Consider the following 16,007-nt stretch of genomic DNA (forward strand, 5'->3'; position numbering starts at 1 on the left):
AATTCATCCTCCTTCGTTTTCTCTCCTCCTTCGTTCCTCCCTCAGCTCAGGGGAGGAAGACCAGGTTTTCTGGTGAGTAAACGAAGCCTCCTCCTCTAATCCTCCTCCTCCTCCTCCTATGTGTGTCCAGCTGTAGCTCTGCTGCTCATTAAATGATGTTTCTGACTTGAAATCAAATCAATCCCTCCACCTCCACACTGAGATCAGAAATAATCCGTCAGATTTATTCTCAGACGTACATCATCAGCGTTTCTCTGTTTTCATCTTTAATATCAGAACACAGCAGATGTTTGTCGCTTCAGTTAATAAAACAATAAACTTTATTTCCATTTATTTTCCCAGGTTATAATTTATTCAGTTCTGATATTTCCTGATTCCACAGTTAAAATAAATCTGTTCCCAGCAGAGATTCATGTAAAAATAGTGCAAAGTATTTTTCCTTCATGTGAAGAAAATACAAGAATCTGCAGATATTGTTATTATTATTATTATTATTATTATTATTATTATCATTATCATTATCTGATAAAGCAGGTCCATCATGTCTGAAGCTGTTAAAGTGAAATTATTAAATCAGCTGTTTTGAACGTAATAAATGGAAATATTTAAATGATTTTCAGAATACAGTAGTTCATTGAAAGGCTCCTTTTATTATGAAATCTCTTCTGTTTCCTGTGACATCATCTGAAGGCAGGAAGTGACCTCATTATGTTTTTAACGCAGTTGATCCAGAAACTTTCAGATGAAAAACTCCTAAAGTTTCAGAACAAAGCAGAAGAATTAACTTAGAGATTTAAAGTTTTTGAGCTGCAGAAGAGCATCATGGGAAATCTGTCAGTGTCTGTGTGTGTGTGTTGTGTACCTGCTGTTTAGTGTGTGTTGTGTAACTGCTGTTTAGTGTGTGTTGTGTACCTCCTGTTCAGTGTGTGTGTGTTGTGTACCTCCTGTTCAGTGTGTGTGTGTTGTGTACCTCCTGTTCAGTGTGTGTGTGTTGTGTACCTCCTGTTCAGTGTGTGTGTGTGTTGTGTACCTGCTGTTCAGTGTGTGTTGTGTACCTGCTGTTTAGTGTGTGTTGTGTAACTGCTGTTTAGTGTGTGTTGTGTACCTGCTGTTTAGTGTGTGTGTGTTGTGTACCTCCTGTTCAGTGTGTGTGTGTTGTGTACCTGCTGTTTAGTGTGTGTGTGTTGTGTACCTCCTGTTCAGTGTGTGTTGTGTCTCTGCAGCCCTGATGACTGCAGTGTGAATCTGGACAAACCCGTCCTCAGGAAGTTTCAGTAAGTAGCAGCTGCAAAGCATGATGGGAGCTGCAGGGAGGAGGCTGTGTGTGTGTGTGTGTGTGTGTGTGTGTGTGTGTGTGTGTGTGTGTGTGTGTGTGTGTGTGTGTGTGTGTGTGTGTGTGTGTGTGTGTGTGTGTGTGTGTGTGTGTGTGTGTGTGTGTGTGTGTGTGTGTGTATCCACAGCTGTTTAAAGAACAGTTAAATGAAAACGATCCAACAACGTTAAAGGAACATTTAAACTCATTCAACAACCTGCTGGTCTCCAGGTTCCAATAGAGATGTCCTGGTCCTGGTTCTGGTCCCAGTCCCGGTCCTCCTGGTCCTCCTGGTCCTGGTCCTCCTGAGGTTCAGACCATAACACTAGAACGTCCTCCAGTAGAATCTGAACTATGAGTTTTGAGGCTGAACTCTGATTACAGAGCAGATCTGGACCAGAACCAGCTCTAAACCTGGACCAGAACCAGCTTAAACCTAGACCAGAACCTGCTTAAACCTGGACCGGAACCAGCTCTAAACCTGGACCAGAACCTGCTTAAACCTGGACCAGAACCTGCTTAAACCTGGACCAGAACCAGCTTAAACCTGGACCAGAACCAGCCCAGGACTACCATACAGCCCTGGACTGTTGTTTACTTCAACACCAAGACACAAACACTTTTAATCAGCAGCTGCAGTTCTTTTAATGTGATTCTGATCATGTGAAGAAAAACACACAAAGATCAGACGGACCCACAACTACACAACTGTGTGTGTTACTGTGTGTGTGTGTGGGTTACTGTGTGTGTGTGTTAATGTGTGTGTTACTGCGTGTGTGTGTGTGTTACTGCGTGTGTGTGTGTTTGCGCTCCATCCTGAACTCTGCATATTAAAGTCATAAATCTGGTTTGGGGACGTCGCAGTGCTGCATGTTCAGACGTGTGTGTTGTTTAGAAGTGTGTGTTGTTTTAAAGTGTGTGTGTGTGTGTGTGTGTGTGTGTGTGTGTGTGTGTGTGTGTGTGTGTGTGCGTGCGCGTGTGTTGTTCCAATATGTGTGTTGTTTTAAAGTGTGTGCGTGTGTGTGCGTGTGTGTGTGTGTGTGTGCGTGTGTGCGTGTGTGCGTGTGCGTGTGTGTGTGTGCGTGCGCGTGTGTTGTTCCAATATGTGTGTTGTTTTAAAGTGTGTGCGTGTGTGCGTGTGTGTGTGTGTGTGTGTGTGTGTGTGTGTGTGTGTGTGTGTTGTTCCAATATGCGTGTTGTTTTAAAGTGTGTGTGTTGCTGGTGGGGTCTGAAGGTTCTGAACCAACAGCTTGGTTTGCGTTTTGGATCTCTGGGTGGAATCTAATTGCTGGAGTTTGATCTGCCTGCAGTTGCTTAAGTTTGTGTTGTATTGGTGGGTGCAGTCTAATTACTGCTGTTTGGTTTCGTGCATTGTGATGTGGGGTGCGGGCTAATTGCCGGTGTTTGGTTTGGGTACTGTAATACTGGGTGCAGTCTAATTGCTGGTGCTTGGTTTGGGACCTATAATGTTGGGTGTAGTCTAATTGGTGGTGCTTGGTTTGGTTTTGCAGTGAATAAGGATAAAGATGGATCTGAAATCTGATTCTTGTTATTGATTATTTTCTGATAATCAATCGATGAAGCGTCAGGTGACTGAACCACCTCAGGTCTGTCTCACCTGCCCTAACCCTCTGCTTTGGCTCCGCCCCCCTGCAGAGACACCTTCCTGCGTAGCCTGGCTGCCACTCAGTGGGAGAAGAAGAGGAAGAGTAAACACCTGGGCCAATCACGGCTGTCCACGGCTGATGATGTCATAACCCCGAAACCCCAGCCCACAGAGGAGGAGGAGGAAGGGGGCCCTGAAGCGTTGGGTCACGGTAAAAAAACAACAACTACAATAACACAACAACTACTACAAAAACATCAAAAACAACAATAACAACAACACAATAACACAACAACTACAACACAATACCAACAACACAGTAACAACTACTACAACTACCACAATAACACAACAACACAACTACAACAACTACTACAACAACAACACAACAACAACAACAACTACTACTACAATACAACAGCAACACTACAACAATAACAACAGCACTACAATAACACAACAACAACAACACTACAACTACTACTACACAACAACAACAACAACAACAACACTATAACAACAACACTACTACAACAACAACAACGCTATAACAACAATAACACTACAACAACAACAACACCATAACAACAACAACAGCAACACCACTCTAACAACAACACTACAACAACAACAACACTATAACAACAATAACACTACAACAACAGCAACTAATACAACAACACACAGGGTCTGAACATGACAGCACTGAGGTCATATTTGTGATTTAAAGGAACAGTTCAGATGTTTTTAGTTTTTATCTTCAACAGACGACAGCAATTCATTAAATGTTTCTGACTGAACATTAAACTGCAGCTCTTCATCTCCTCCTCCATCTTCTTCTCCTTCCTGTCTTCAGGTTCAACATCCAGCGGTTTGGACTCTAACGGACTCTCAGACTCCCAGAATGAATCAGGTCAGAGACTCCAGTTACCCATAATGCCCTGCTCTCTGCTCTCTGTGTTGGGTTTCCTCCATGGTTTCCATCATGTTTCCATGGTTTCCATCATGTTACCGTGGTTTCCATCATGTTACCGTGGTTTCCATCATGTTACCGTGGTTTCCATCATGTTACCATGGTTTCCATCATGCTACCGTGGTTTCCATTGTGTTACCGTGGTTTCCATCATGCTACCATGGTTTCCATCATGTTACCATGGTTTCCATCATGCTACCATGGTTTCCATCATGCTACCGTGGTTTCCATCGTGTTACCATGGTTTCCATCATGCTACCATGGTTTCCATCGTGTTACCATGGTTTCCATCATGTTTCCATGGTTTCCATCATGTTTCCATGGTTTCCATCATGTTTCCATGGTTTCCATCATGTTTCCATGGTTTCCATCATGTTTCCGTGGTTTCCATTATGTTACCATGGTTTCTTCCTTCATCCTCACATCTTCATTCCTCCAGCGAGGAGCTGAAGTTGCATCAGGAATCCTTCGTTCTGCCAGTTTTAAAGCTAGTTCAGACTTTCTGTTAGAACGTTCCTGAGATCTGATCTCTGCTGACCACCAGGAGAACATCCAGCTGCAGGAGAACATCCAGCTGCAGGAGAACATTAAGCTCCAGGAGAACATTAGGCTTCAGGAGAAATAGTCATTATCATGGTTCTACAGTCTGATCTAGAATCAGCTGGTCCAGAATCATCTACAGCTTTGACATGGATCTTCATATTCCTCCTTGAACCTCCTCTCTGAACACTGGGTTCATCTTCATCTGTTATCTTGGAAACTTGTCTTCGTGTTTCTGGTAATTAAGAACAAAAACAACAGAAATATTCCTTTAAGTCACAGAAACACTCGTTGGAACAACTTGAGCTGAACGTTTCTTCCACCAATCATCGACTAGAAACATATGGTTCTTTAACTCTGTAGTTTGATGGTTGGACAGAATTTAAGTTTTTATAACTCTACAAGTCTGATGCCAACTCTTCATTTCTTTATTGAGTCCAAACATCATTTTTAGAGTTTTTAGAGCATCAGAGTTTAATCCTACCAGCTGAGGAGGAACTGAGCAGTGATCTTAGGGTCAGGGATCTTCTGATCTTCTGTAGTTTTATTGTGAAGAACCTGAACTGATCCCAGAACAGCTGATAGTCACAGAACAAACGTGTTGTAGGTTCACCTCCATGTTCTCATCCTTCTTATCTTCACACATGGACCTCCTTCATCTCCCAGCATGAGAGAGTAGAAGCTGTCTGACGCCCCCTGGAGGCAAAAACAGGAAACACACCTGACTGTTAACCTGAACCTGCTGCTGGTTTACAGCTGTAGACTGAACAGCTGTTAGCATGTAGTAAACGTGTTAGTGTGTAGTAAACATGTTAGCGTGCAGTAAACATGTTAGCGTGCAGTAAACATGTTAGCATGTAATAAACATGTTAGCGTGTAGTAAACATGTTAGAGTGTAATAAACATGTTAGCGTGTAATAAACGTGTTAGTGTGTAGTAACGATGTTAGCATGTAATAAACATGTTAGTGTGTAGTAAACATGTTAGTGTGTAATAAACATGTTAGTGTGTAATAAACATGTTAGTGTGTAGTAAACATGTTAGCGTGTAATAAACATGTTAATGTGTAGTAAACATGTTAGCATGTAATAAACATGTTAGCGTGTAGTAAACATGTTAGCGTGTAATAAACATGTTAGTGTGTAATAAACATGCTAACGTGCAGTAAACATGTTAGCATGTAATAAGCATGTTGTGTTTGCAGTGCTTCCGGTGCAGCGTCAGTGCAGCACGCTGTCCAACGATAAGAAGTTCCTGCTGGACATGCTTTACTCCAAAACATCTGCAGCTCCTCAGAGCCCCACGACTCCAGACACCACCGAAGAAGGAGGAGGAGGAGGAAGCTTCCTGCCTGGTAGGAAGATGAACCGCTGATTTAATCTGGTTCTAACTTCTCTGTTCTGAGTTCAGACTGAAGGAAAATGTTATTTTAATTCTTTTTAAGTGGAAATAATTTCAGGAGACCAGATTCCTCCAACAGAGGAGGAGGGTGGAGTCTGACAGGAAGTAATCGAGTAAACTCCAGTTACAGGTAGAACATGTTCCTGCTGCTGGGTTGATCTGCAGGCAGTGTTTTATGGAGAAACTCTGAACTGTTCATTAAATCCAGCTGCTGAATCTAATAATAGACTTTCAGAAAGTTCCTCCTGAAGAAAGTTTAACTGGAAAGGCTCAGATTAAGGAGAAAAAGTTTCTGGTCTGTTTGGTTCTGAGGAGTCGAGGCAGAGTGAGACCTCCTTTAAACCAACAGAGAAAACAGTTCCGAACAAACAGAACCAAAAACTGTCAGAGAACTGATGAAGACCACAGCATTATAACCACCTGGTGGGCAGTAGATGGAGGTTTCAGCAGGTTCTACTGCAGATTCTGCTGCAGGTTCTACAGCAGGTTTTGCTGCAGGTTCTACAGCAGTTTCTACTGCAGATTCTGCTGCAGGTTCTACAGCAGGTTCTGCTGCAGGTTCTACAGCGGGTTCTACTCTAAGTTCTGTCAACAGTTTAGTTTTTCAGACTGTCACCAGAGTAACTCTACCCTTCATGAATCTCGTGTTCTCCTGGTTCCATCCATGTTCTCTCTGGTGTCTGATCTTGCTTCAGGTTCTCAGCAGAACCTCCGGTGTTTTAGGATCCAGACCAACAGATTTCTGGTCTAAATGTTCTGAAGCTGGTTCTGTTAGAAGTCTTCACTGTGTTCCTGTCCTCTCAGGTGAAGATCTAACCGGTCGAGGTCGAGTGTCGGAGCGTCTGTCCAGCTTCAGAGCGCGCTCAGTAGAACCCAGCGTTCCCAGTGAGAGCAGCGCCTCCCGCAGGGCGGAACTGGAAGGTCTGGAAGGTTCTGCTCAGGCGGCGCTGGCCCGGCTGGCTGAAGAACGCCAGGTCAGAACATCCAGGAGATTTATTTATCTCCTTCCTCAGTGTGAAGTTCTGACCCTGAACCTGACTCTGTCTCTGGTCTCCATCAGAACCGGAACCTCCGGCAGCAGAGCAGCATCGATGCCGAGGCCCACGCCCGGCGCCTGGAGACCACCCAGATGGTTCCGCTGGGTCCTGGAGGTCCGAGCGACTCCTGGGACCAGCTGCAGCCGAGCGCCGCCGCCCTGCGGATCAAAGACCTGGACTTCTCCGACCTGCTGGACGAGGAGGACATCGACGTTCTGGACATGGACACCTTCGACTCCTCGGCTTCCTGCTTGACCAGCCTCCCCCCGCCTCCCCCCCCTCCCCCAGGTGGTGTAGCTCTGCCCCCTCCAGGTGTAGCCCCGCCCCCTCCTCCTCCACCTCCTCCCCCTCCTCCAGGTGGTGTAGCTCTGCCCCCTCCAGGTGTAGCCCCGCCCCCTCCTCCTCCCCCTCCTCCAGGTGCTCCTCCCCCTCCTCCCCCCTCGACGGTGGGTCAGAAGAAGAAGAAGACGGTGAAGCTGTTCTGGAAGGAGCTGAAGCAGGCAGATGGACCCACCAAGTGTCGCTTCGGTCAGGGAACGGTGTGGGCGTCGCTCGACAAGGTTACCGTGGATACGGCCCGCCTAGAACACCTGTTCGAGTCCAAGGCCAAGGAGCTGCCTGTTGCCAAGGTAACAGCAGGTGTCCTCAGGTGACAGCAGATGGATCAATGAGCTGATAGATTGATCTGATGATAGATGAGCTGCTGCTAGAACGTTTTACAATCAACCATCCTGGTTACTTCCTCTCTCTGGTGTTTCTGATGTTTTCTGTCTCTGATGTTTCATCTTCTGGTTCTGATGTTTCATCTTCTGTTTCTGATGTTTTGTCTTCTGTTTCTGATGTTTTGTCTTCTGTTTCTGATGTTTTGTCTTCTGTTTCTGATGTTTTGTCTTCTGTTTCTGATGTTTTGTCTTCTGTTTCTGATGTTTTATCTTCTGTCTCTGATGTTTTGTCTTCTGTCTCTGATGTTTTATCTTCTGTTTCTGTTGTTTTATCTTCTGCTTCTGATGTTTTATCTTCTGTTTCTGATGTTTTGTCTTCTGTTTCTGATGTTTTGTCTTCTGTTTCTGATGTTTTATCTTCTGTCTCTGATGTTTTGTCTTCTGTCTCTGATGTTTTATCTTCTGTTTCTGTTGTTTTATCTTCTGCTTCTGATGTTTTATCTTCTGTTTCTGATGTTTTGTCTTATGTCTCTGATGTTTATCTTCTGTTTCTGATGTTTTGTCTTTATGTCTCTGATGTTTTGTCTTATGTTTCTGATGTTTCATCTTCTGTTTCTGATGTTTTATCTTCTGTTTCTGATGTTTTATCTTCTGTTTCTGATGTTTCGTGTTCTGTTTCTGATGTTTTGTCTTTATGTCTCTGATGTTTTGTCTTATGTTTCTGATGTTTCGTCTTCTGTTTCTGATGTTTTGTCTTCTGTCTCTGATGTTTTATCTTCTGTTTCTGATGTTTAATCTTCTGTCTCTGATGTGTTATCTTCTGTTTCTGATGTTTTATCTGCTGTTTTTGTTGTTTTAACTTCTCTCTCTGATGTTTTATCTTTTGTCTCTGATGTTTTATCTTCTGGTTCTGATGTTTTGTCTCCTGTTTCTGATGTTTTATCTTCTGTCTCTGATGTTTAATCTTCTGTCTCTGATGTTTATCTTTTGTCTCTGATGTTTTATCTTCTGTTTCTGAACAGAAAGGTCCTGAGACAAAGAAGTCTGAGATTCTGGTTCTTGACCCAAAGAGGAGCAACGCCATCAACATCGGTATGACCGTCCTGCCGGCGGTCCACGTCATCAAGGCCGCCATCCTCAACTTTGACGAATTCGCTATCAGCAAGGAGGGAATCGAGGTAAAGACCACTTCCTGTCGCTGTTTCCTTCTAAATATCAAGATGTGATCTCCAGCAGGTTCAACAGGTTCATCTATCAGAGATGATTATCTGAGAGTAGATCCACCAAATCAAGCATCTAGTCAGGAGAAACCACCTGGAGAAGATAAAACAAGGCCCTGGTTCTTTTTCTCTGAAGCTCTGGAAACATTCTGGACAGTTTCACTAAGTCTGAGTCAGTTTAAATATGAACATTTTTATTTTTACTGCCTCTACAAACCATTTCACTCTATTCTGCACATAAAACACTATTTTTAGTAAACTTTCAAGTCATTTTTCACCAAGTTTTGGTCATTTTGAGACAAATTCTGAGATATTTTGGAAACACTTTTGTCATTTTGGATGAATTATTACAAATAAAACCCACCAGCCAGTTTGTAAGACATCACCATTTATCAGCCACAAACTGTAATAACAGAAAAATCACCTCAACGTTGTTTCATCTCCTCATCCTGTAGATGTTTTTCTATCTCCAGACTGTTCCTCTGTCTCTACTCTGCTCATCATCTGTAGAAGATGTTCCACCATGCTGGATGGATCTCCAACAACTTACTCCTCTGTTCTCTGTTTCTGCTGCATTTATTTATTGGTCTGGTGTGTAAGTAGAAGTCATTAGACTGCAGTCGAACCATCTGATACCTCCTCTGTCCGGAGCAGAAGATCCTGACCATGACGCCCACCGAGGAGGAGAAGCAGAAGATCCAGGAGGCCCAGCTGGCCAATCCAGATGTTCCTCTGGGCACGGCCGAGCAGTTCCTGCTGAGTCTGGCCTCCATCAGTGCACTGACCCCCCGACTGCAGCTCTGGGCCTTCAAGCTGAACTACGAGGTTCTGGAGAAGGTAAACAGAAGCACACAGTCCAGCTGCTGTGTCCAGAGGTCCTCAGAGGCCGCAGAACTCAGAACCTCAGGTCTTACTACATGTATATTTACTGTAGAGCCTCAGGGATTAATGTCTGCAGAGACCCTGAAACTGGTTCAAAGTGGTTCAAACCAGTTCAAACTGGTTCAAACCGGTTCTGTAGTTTGTGTTTCTGTTCATACTAAACCAGTTTCTGCAGATATTTTATGTTTTATGTGATTTTATTTCTAAAACATGTTTTTTTCACACCAGAAAACATCCAAACACGTTTAAATGTTTATTTTCCTGCTTTGTGTGTCTGCAGAGTGTTTCCAGTGTTTTGATTATTGTTTTATTCATATTTTCATATTTTATTTTATACATTTTATTAATAATCTCAGACATTTGATTCATTTTTAGAAAGTTGTTCACATTGTTTTTTTCCGGTATTTTATATATTTTCTTGTGTTTTCTGTGATCTTCATGTTTTTAGACCTTTCCTGTCAGTTCCTCCTCTGATCTCCAGATTCCAGAGCTTCCAGGTTTATTTCTGAGCTCTGAGGGTTTTTATTGGAGGATTCTTTTATCTCAGGAACGTAGAGAACATCCAGACCTGCTGGTTCTCCTGTAGAACCTCTCATTGTTCTCCAGTCTTCAGTTTCAGTTGACGTTGTGTTGACATTGTGTTGATGTTGTGTTGATGTTGTGATCATGCTGATGTTGCGTTGACGTTGCGTTGATGTTGTGTTGACGATGTGTTGATGTGTTGACATTGTGTTGATGTTGCATTGATGTGTTGACGTGTTGATGTGATAATGCTGATGCTGTGTTGATGTTGCGTTGACGTTGCGTTGATGTTGTGTTGACGTTTTGTTGATGTGTTGACGTTGTGTTGATGTTGCGTTGACGTGTTGATGTGTTGACATGTTGACATTGTGTTGATGTGTTGCCATTGTGTTGATGTTGTGTTGATGTTGTGATGATGTGTTGATGTTGTGATGATGTTGTGTTGACATTGTGTTGATGTGTTGATGTGATCATGCTGACGTGTTAATGTGTTGATGTGTTGATGTGTTGACGTGTTGATGTGTTGACGTCATGTTGATGTGTTGATGTTATGTTGATGTTGTGTTGAAGTTGCGTTGAAGTTGTGTTGATGTTGTGTTGATGCTGCGTTGATGTGTTGACATTGTGTTGATGTGATCATGCTGATGTGTTGATGTGTTGACGTTGTTGTTGTGATCATGTTGATGTTGTGTTGACGTTATGTTGACGTGTTGATGTTGTGTTGTTGTGTTGACATTGTGTTGATGCGTTGACGTGTTGATGTGGTGACGTGTTGATGTTGTGTTGTTGTTGTGATCGTGTTGATGTGTTGACGTGTTGACGTTGTGTTGACGTTGTGTTGTCGTGTTGATGTTGTGTTGACGTTGTGTTGACGTGTTGATGCTGTGTTGTTGTGTTGACGTTGTTTTGACGCTGTGTTGACATTGTAAGTTTGTCGTCTTGCAGGAAATCGCTGAGCCGCTGTTCGACCTGAAGCTGGGGATGGAGCAGCTGGCGTCCAATCAGACGTTCAGGAGGATCCTCGCCACGCTGCTCGCCATCGGGAACTTCCTGAACAGCTCTAATGTAGGACCACACACACACATACACACACATACACACACACACACACACACACACACACACACACACACACACACACACACACACACACACAAGGACACACACATGTACAGGTTGAATGGAGTCTTTATCTGTTGGGGTGTTTGTTGGGACAACCAGCTGATTTTAATCCACTGAAACTGTTTCAGATAATCTCTGTATCCAGAAACACTCCTCTGATCATTATCATCACCTGACCTTCAGTGTCTGTGTGTGTGTCTGTGCGTGTATATCTGTGTGTGTGTCTGTGTGTGTGTCTGTGTGTGTGTATATCTCTGTGTGTGTGTATATCTGTGTGTGTATATCTGTGTGTGTGTGTGTGTGTGTGTGTGTGTGTGTGTGTGTGTGTGTGTGTGTGTCCAGGCTAAAGGCTTTGAGCTGGGTTACCTGGAGAAGGTGGTGGAGGTGAAGGACACGGTCCACCGTCAGTCTCTGCTGCATCACACCTGCAGCCTGGTGGTGGAAAATTACCCACAATCCTCGGACATCTACTCAGAGATCCCCGCCATCACCCGATCCGCCAAGGTACCGCTCCAGTTCTGGTGGGTTCTGGTGGGTTCTGTTGTCCTGCTGCTCCTCAGAACCTGAGCTCTGTTCTCCGTCCTCCAGGTGGACTTTGAGCTGCTGTCGGAGAATCTGGTCCAGCTGGAGCGCCGCTGCAAAGCATCATGGGACAACCTGAAGGTGGTGGCGAAGCACGAGACCAAAGCAGTTCTGAAGAACAAGATGACCGAGTTCCTGAAGGATTGTACCCAGAGGATCATCATCCTGAAGGTGGTGCACCGCCGGGTCATCAACAGGTACACACACAACATGCACAATGGCACACAACACACAACTGGTACACAACTCCCACAAACGACACATACAGACATACAACAGACACACAACAGGTACACAATAGGTACACAACAGACACACAACAGGTACACAACTGGTACACAATAGGTACACAACTGGTACACAACAGACACATACAGACATACAACAGACACACAACAGGTACACAATAGGTACACAATAGGTGCACAACAGACACACAACAGGTACACAACTGGTACACAACTGGTACACAATAGACACACAACAGACACATACAGACATACAACAGACACACAACAGGTACACAATAGGTACACAACAGACACACAACCGGTACACAACTGGTACAGAACTGGTACACAATAGGTACACAACTGGTACACAATAGGTACACAACTGTACACAATAGACACACAACAGGTACACGCCTGGTACACAACAGACACAGAACAGGTAAACAACTGGTACACAACTGATACACAATAGGTACACAACAGGTGCACAATAGACACACTGAGGTGTTAGTCTGGATTTAAATGTGGAAGGTTTCATGTCATCCAGGTCTTCATGTCCTTCAGACATGTTGGAGTTCCACCAACTGATTGGTTCCATTTGGTTCCATAGATAAATAGAACTGGGTATCATCTGCATAGCGACGGGTATTTATGTAGCGTTTCCTATTAATATAGTCTAAGGAGAGCAATACAGAACGAAAACACAACAAACACACAGTTAGACATTGACTCCTACATGTTCTCCTGCTAACCAACCATCTCCTGGTGGTTCTCATGCTAACTAACTGTCTCCTAGTGGTTCTCCTGGTGGTTCGGCTGCTAACTAACTATCTCCTGGTGGTTCTCCTGGTTCTCCTTATAACTAACCATCTCCTGGTGGTTCTCCTGCTAACCAACCATCTCCTGGTGGTTCTCCTGGTGTTGAACACACACAGACACAGTCAGACTCTGGTAGATCAGGATGAAGGTCTAACTCCTGGTGGTTCTCTGATGTTCTGCTGCAGGTTCCACTCGTTCCTGCTGTTCCTCGGCCAGCCATCCTCCTCCGTCAGAGACATCAAGGTGACCAGTTTCTGTCGAATCATCAGTGAGTTTTCTTTGGAGTATCGAACCACCAGAGAACGAGTTCTGACCCTGAAACAGAAACGAGCCGCTCACCGAGAGAGAACCAAGACCAGAGGGAAGATGATCACCGAGGTAACGGATGGTTTAGAGAGGAGATGTTGAAGTCCTCTACACCAACAGGCTTCATTAGATATGTAGAATGTGTACGTTTGTTCCAATGTTTGAACATCTGTGGGAACATGGTGGACCTGATGGTTCCTGGACCTCCACAGAGCTGCAGGACTTCATACTGAAACATGAGAACCTGTTTGGGCTCATTTAAACTTTTTGAAAACAGAAAGAAAACCGTTTCAGCAAAATTTAGTGTTGGAGTTTGATTGTTATTCTAAGTTTTGACCATAGATTTTAATTTTTACTGCAAATGTTCATCAGTTTTAAAGATCAGTTATCAATCTGCTGAATTACTGATAATCAATACTTTAGTCCACCTCAACACAAATAAATCCAAAGCTGCCATAAAGAGATGCAAACGTTGATAAACTGACACCAGATGATGCTGATGGATGAGTTCTCTGGAGTTCTGATCCTCAGTATCGTTCTGAGCTGACAGTAGTGGAGTCCTCCGGCCAGCGGGGGGCGCTGCAGCAGAGTCACCTGTTTTAATTAACTGATGGTTCTGTCCTCAGACGGAGAAGTTCTCGGGGGCGGTGCCTCTTCAGGACAACCCCTCGCCAGTCTCCGTGGCGACAGAGGCGGAGCCTGGTCAGGAAGAACACGAGAACATGAAGAACCTGCTGATCAGCAAGAACCTGGACCAGAGAGGCCTGAGGAGATCCAGAGCCGTCCGCAGTAAGAACCAGAACCTCAGCTGGTCACCTCTGATTGGCTGCTGCTGTCACTGATCATGTGACTGCTGAGGAACCAATCACTGACAGGCTGATCATTTTATATAAACACAACTAAACCCGATTATCAAGTTCATCTAAGCCTCTGGTTCTGGTCCTGGTTATGGTTCTGGTTAATGTCCTGGTTAATGTTCTGATTAATGTCCTGGTCCTTGTTGATGTCCTGGTTCTGGTTAATGTCCTGGTTCTGGTTAATGTTCTGATTAATGTCCTGGTTCTGGTCCTCAGGTCTGGGCCGGGTCAGTCCGTCTCAGATGGCAGCAGCCAGAGAGGACGGGTCGAGTCCTCAGGACGACGCCACCGATGAGATCATGGACCGGCTGGTGAAGTCCGTCACTCAGAACCCATCTGACCGGACCTCCAGCCCCAAGACTCGCAAACGCTCCCGACTCAACAGGAAGTCATGTGAGTACAGATGCTGGGCTCAGGCTGGTTCTGGTTCTGTCCTCTGGACCTCAACAGCTGCTTGATGTGAACTACGACTCCCAGGATGCATTTCAGCCGAAGCAGCCAGTCACAGAGCTCCAATTAGACCTGAAGTCAGTTTGAATCCAGCCGCTCAGTGATGAGGTCACTGCTGACTCCGTCTCCATGGCAACAGCAGCAGAGCATCATGGGAGTCGTAGTTTCAGACCCAGAAAGAAAACTTTGATTGTGACTCAGACTCTGTTGTTTTCTCTCTCTGTGTCCAGTTTTACTCCTTCTGTCTCTTCATAATCGTTTAGCATTTTGTTTTTCCTGTTCTGTCTCTTCTTTGGTCATTTTCTGTGTCCTTTTTCTGATTTGATGACTTTATTGGTATTTATTAACTCCAGCTGCTTGTCTGACCACTTCCTGTTTCCTGTTTCCTGTCTGGTGCTGTGAGATCTCGGTGGAACATTGATCTAGAGCCGTGGTGGATCGGGAGGTCGTCTCGTCCTCAGCAGCTTCAGACTGTGTCCTAAACATGTTAATCTGTTTGCAGTCTGCAGCTGATAAGATGTGAATCAGTTTAATGTTGAACCTGAAGCTTCGGTCTGGATCCAGCAGCTCTTTAGTTCTCATCAACGTGCTGATTCTTGGAGAGGAACCACAAAAGAACCGACAGGAAACAGTTCAACTTCTCCAGCTGAGTCTTTAACTTCTGATTCTGAACTTTCTGTCTTTAATCATGTGAACTCCAAGCTGCAGCTTCTTCTTCTTTTTTCTTCTGTCTCATTTTCCCTCGTTTTTCACTGCAGTACCATCATCAGTAGAAGATGTTCCACCATGCTGGATGGATCTCCAACAACTTTATTTGACTTTATTTGATTGACGTTTTCGCCATTTTTTAACAAAGTAGAACTCTTTCTGACAGATTTTGGACAATTGTAAAATCAGAATGGACAAATTTTAGGTACTTTATCGTCTCTTTGCTCTTATTTTTTGTCCCGTTTCTCATTTTCTGTCTAATTTTGGTCATTTTAGGTCTAGTTTTTGTTGTTTTCTGTCTGTTTCTGTTGTTTCATGTCTCTTTGTGGTCATTTTATCTCCTCATCCTGTAGATGTTTTTCTATCTCCATGTCTCCTCAGATGCTAAAATCTGAGCTAATGTCTCCTCAGACGTCTGTGGAGGTTCTCAGTCATCCAGGTCCTGGTGATGGTAGGAGGTTCAGGAGAACCAACTGGAGGTTCTAGAAGATGTCTTCCAGAACCTCCAGTTGGTTCTCGTGAAGCTTGAACCATCTCCTCATCCTGTAGATGTTTTTCTATCTCCAGACGTTTCCTCTCTACTCTGCTTTTTTAAGCTCAGCTGTACTTCCTGTTTCTGACTGAACCATGTGACTGTGTTTCTACAGGTTGATCAGAGCGATTTGAAGGTTTTTGGGTTTTTATTCTGAACTTTGATTCTCGTTAAACATCAGGCTGCAGCTTCTATTGTTCTGCAGGTTGTTGAAGATAAACTGACATGTTTCTTCTGTTTCAG

General features: G+C 44.1%; 1 protein-coding gene across 14 annotated transcripts in view; it reads left to right on the top strand.

Annotated features, from left to right (window-relative positions):
* The window catches only part of fhod1 (formin homology 2 domain containing 1), a 63,205-nt gene that overhangs the window by 45,056 nt on the left and 2,142 nt on the right, over positions 1 to 16,007 (top strand). For 4 of the 14 annotated variants that reach the window (XM_055013481.1, XM_055013482.1, XM_055013495.1 and 1 more), the window contains 15 exons: positions 46 to 72; positions 1,224 to 1,274; positions 2,969 to 3,129; positions 3,775 to 3,831; positions 5,636 to 5,785; positions 6,637 to 6,806; positions 6,893 to 7,498; positions 8,554 to 8,709; positions 9,406 to 9,588; positions 11,101 to 11,220; positions 11,620 to 11,781; positions 11,866 to 12,056; positions 13,097 to 13,289; positions 13,844 to 14,006; positions 14,291 to 14,467. In XM_055013481.1, the coding sequence (XP_054869456.1) occupies positions 46 to 72; positions 1,224 to 1,274; positions 2,969 to 3,129; positions 3,775 to 3,831; positions 5,636 to 5,785; positions 6,637 to 6,806; positions 6,893 to 7,498; positions 8,554 to 8,709; positions 9,406 to 9,588; positions 11,101 to 11,220; positions 11,620 to 11,781; positions 11,866 to 12,056; positions 13,097 to 13,289; positions 13,844 to 14,006; positions 14,291 to 14,467 (2,567 nt within the window). Of the gene's footprint in view, positions 1 to 45; positions 73 to 1,223; positions 1,275 to 2,968; positions 3,130 to 3,774; positions 3,832 to 5,635; positions 5,786 to 6,636; positions 6,807 to 6,892; positions 7,499 to 8,553; positions 8,710 to 9,405; positions 9,589 to 11,100; positions 11,221 to 11,619; positions 11,782 to 11,865; positions 12,057 to 13,096; positions 13,290 to 13,843; positions 14,007 to 14,290; positions 14,468 to 15,026; positions 15,997 to 16,007 lie in introns of those variants that run through there. The other 10 variants (XM_055013483.1, XM_055013484.1, XM_055013502.1 and 7 more) reach the window with 4 other exon arrangements.

The sequence above is a fragment of the Amphiprion ocellaris genome, chromosome 1 (assembly GCF_022539595.1).
Source record: "Amphiprion ocellaris isolate individual 3 ecotype Okinawa chromosome 1, ASM2253959v1, whole genome shotgun sequence".
NCBI classification, from domain to species: domain Eukaryota; kingdom Metazoa; phylum Chordata; class Actinopteri; family Pomacentridae; genus Amphiprion; species Amphiprion ocellaris.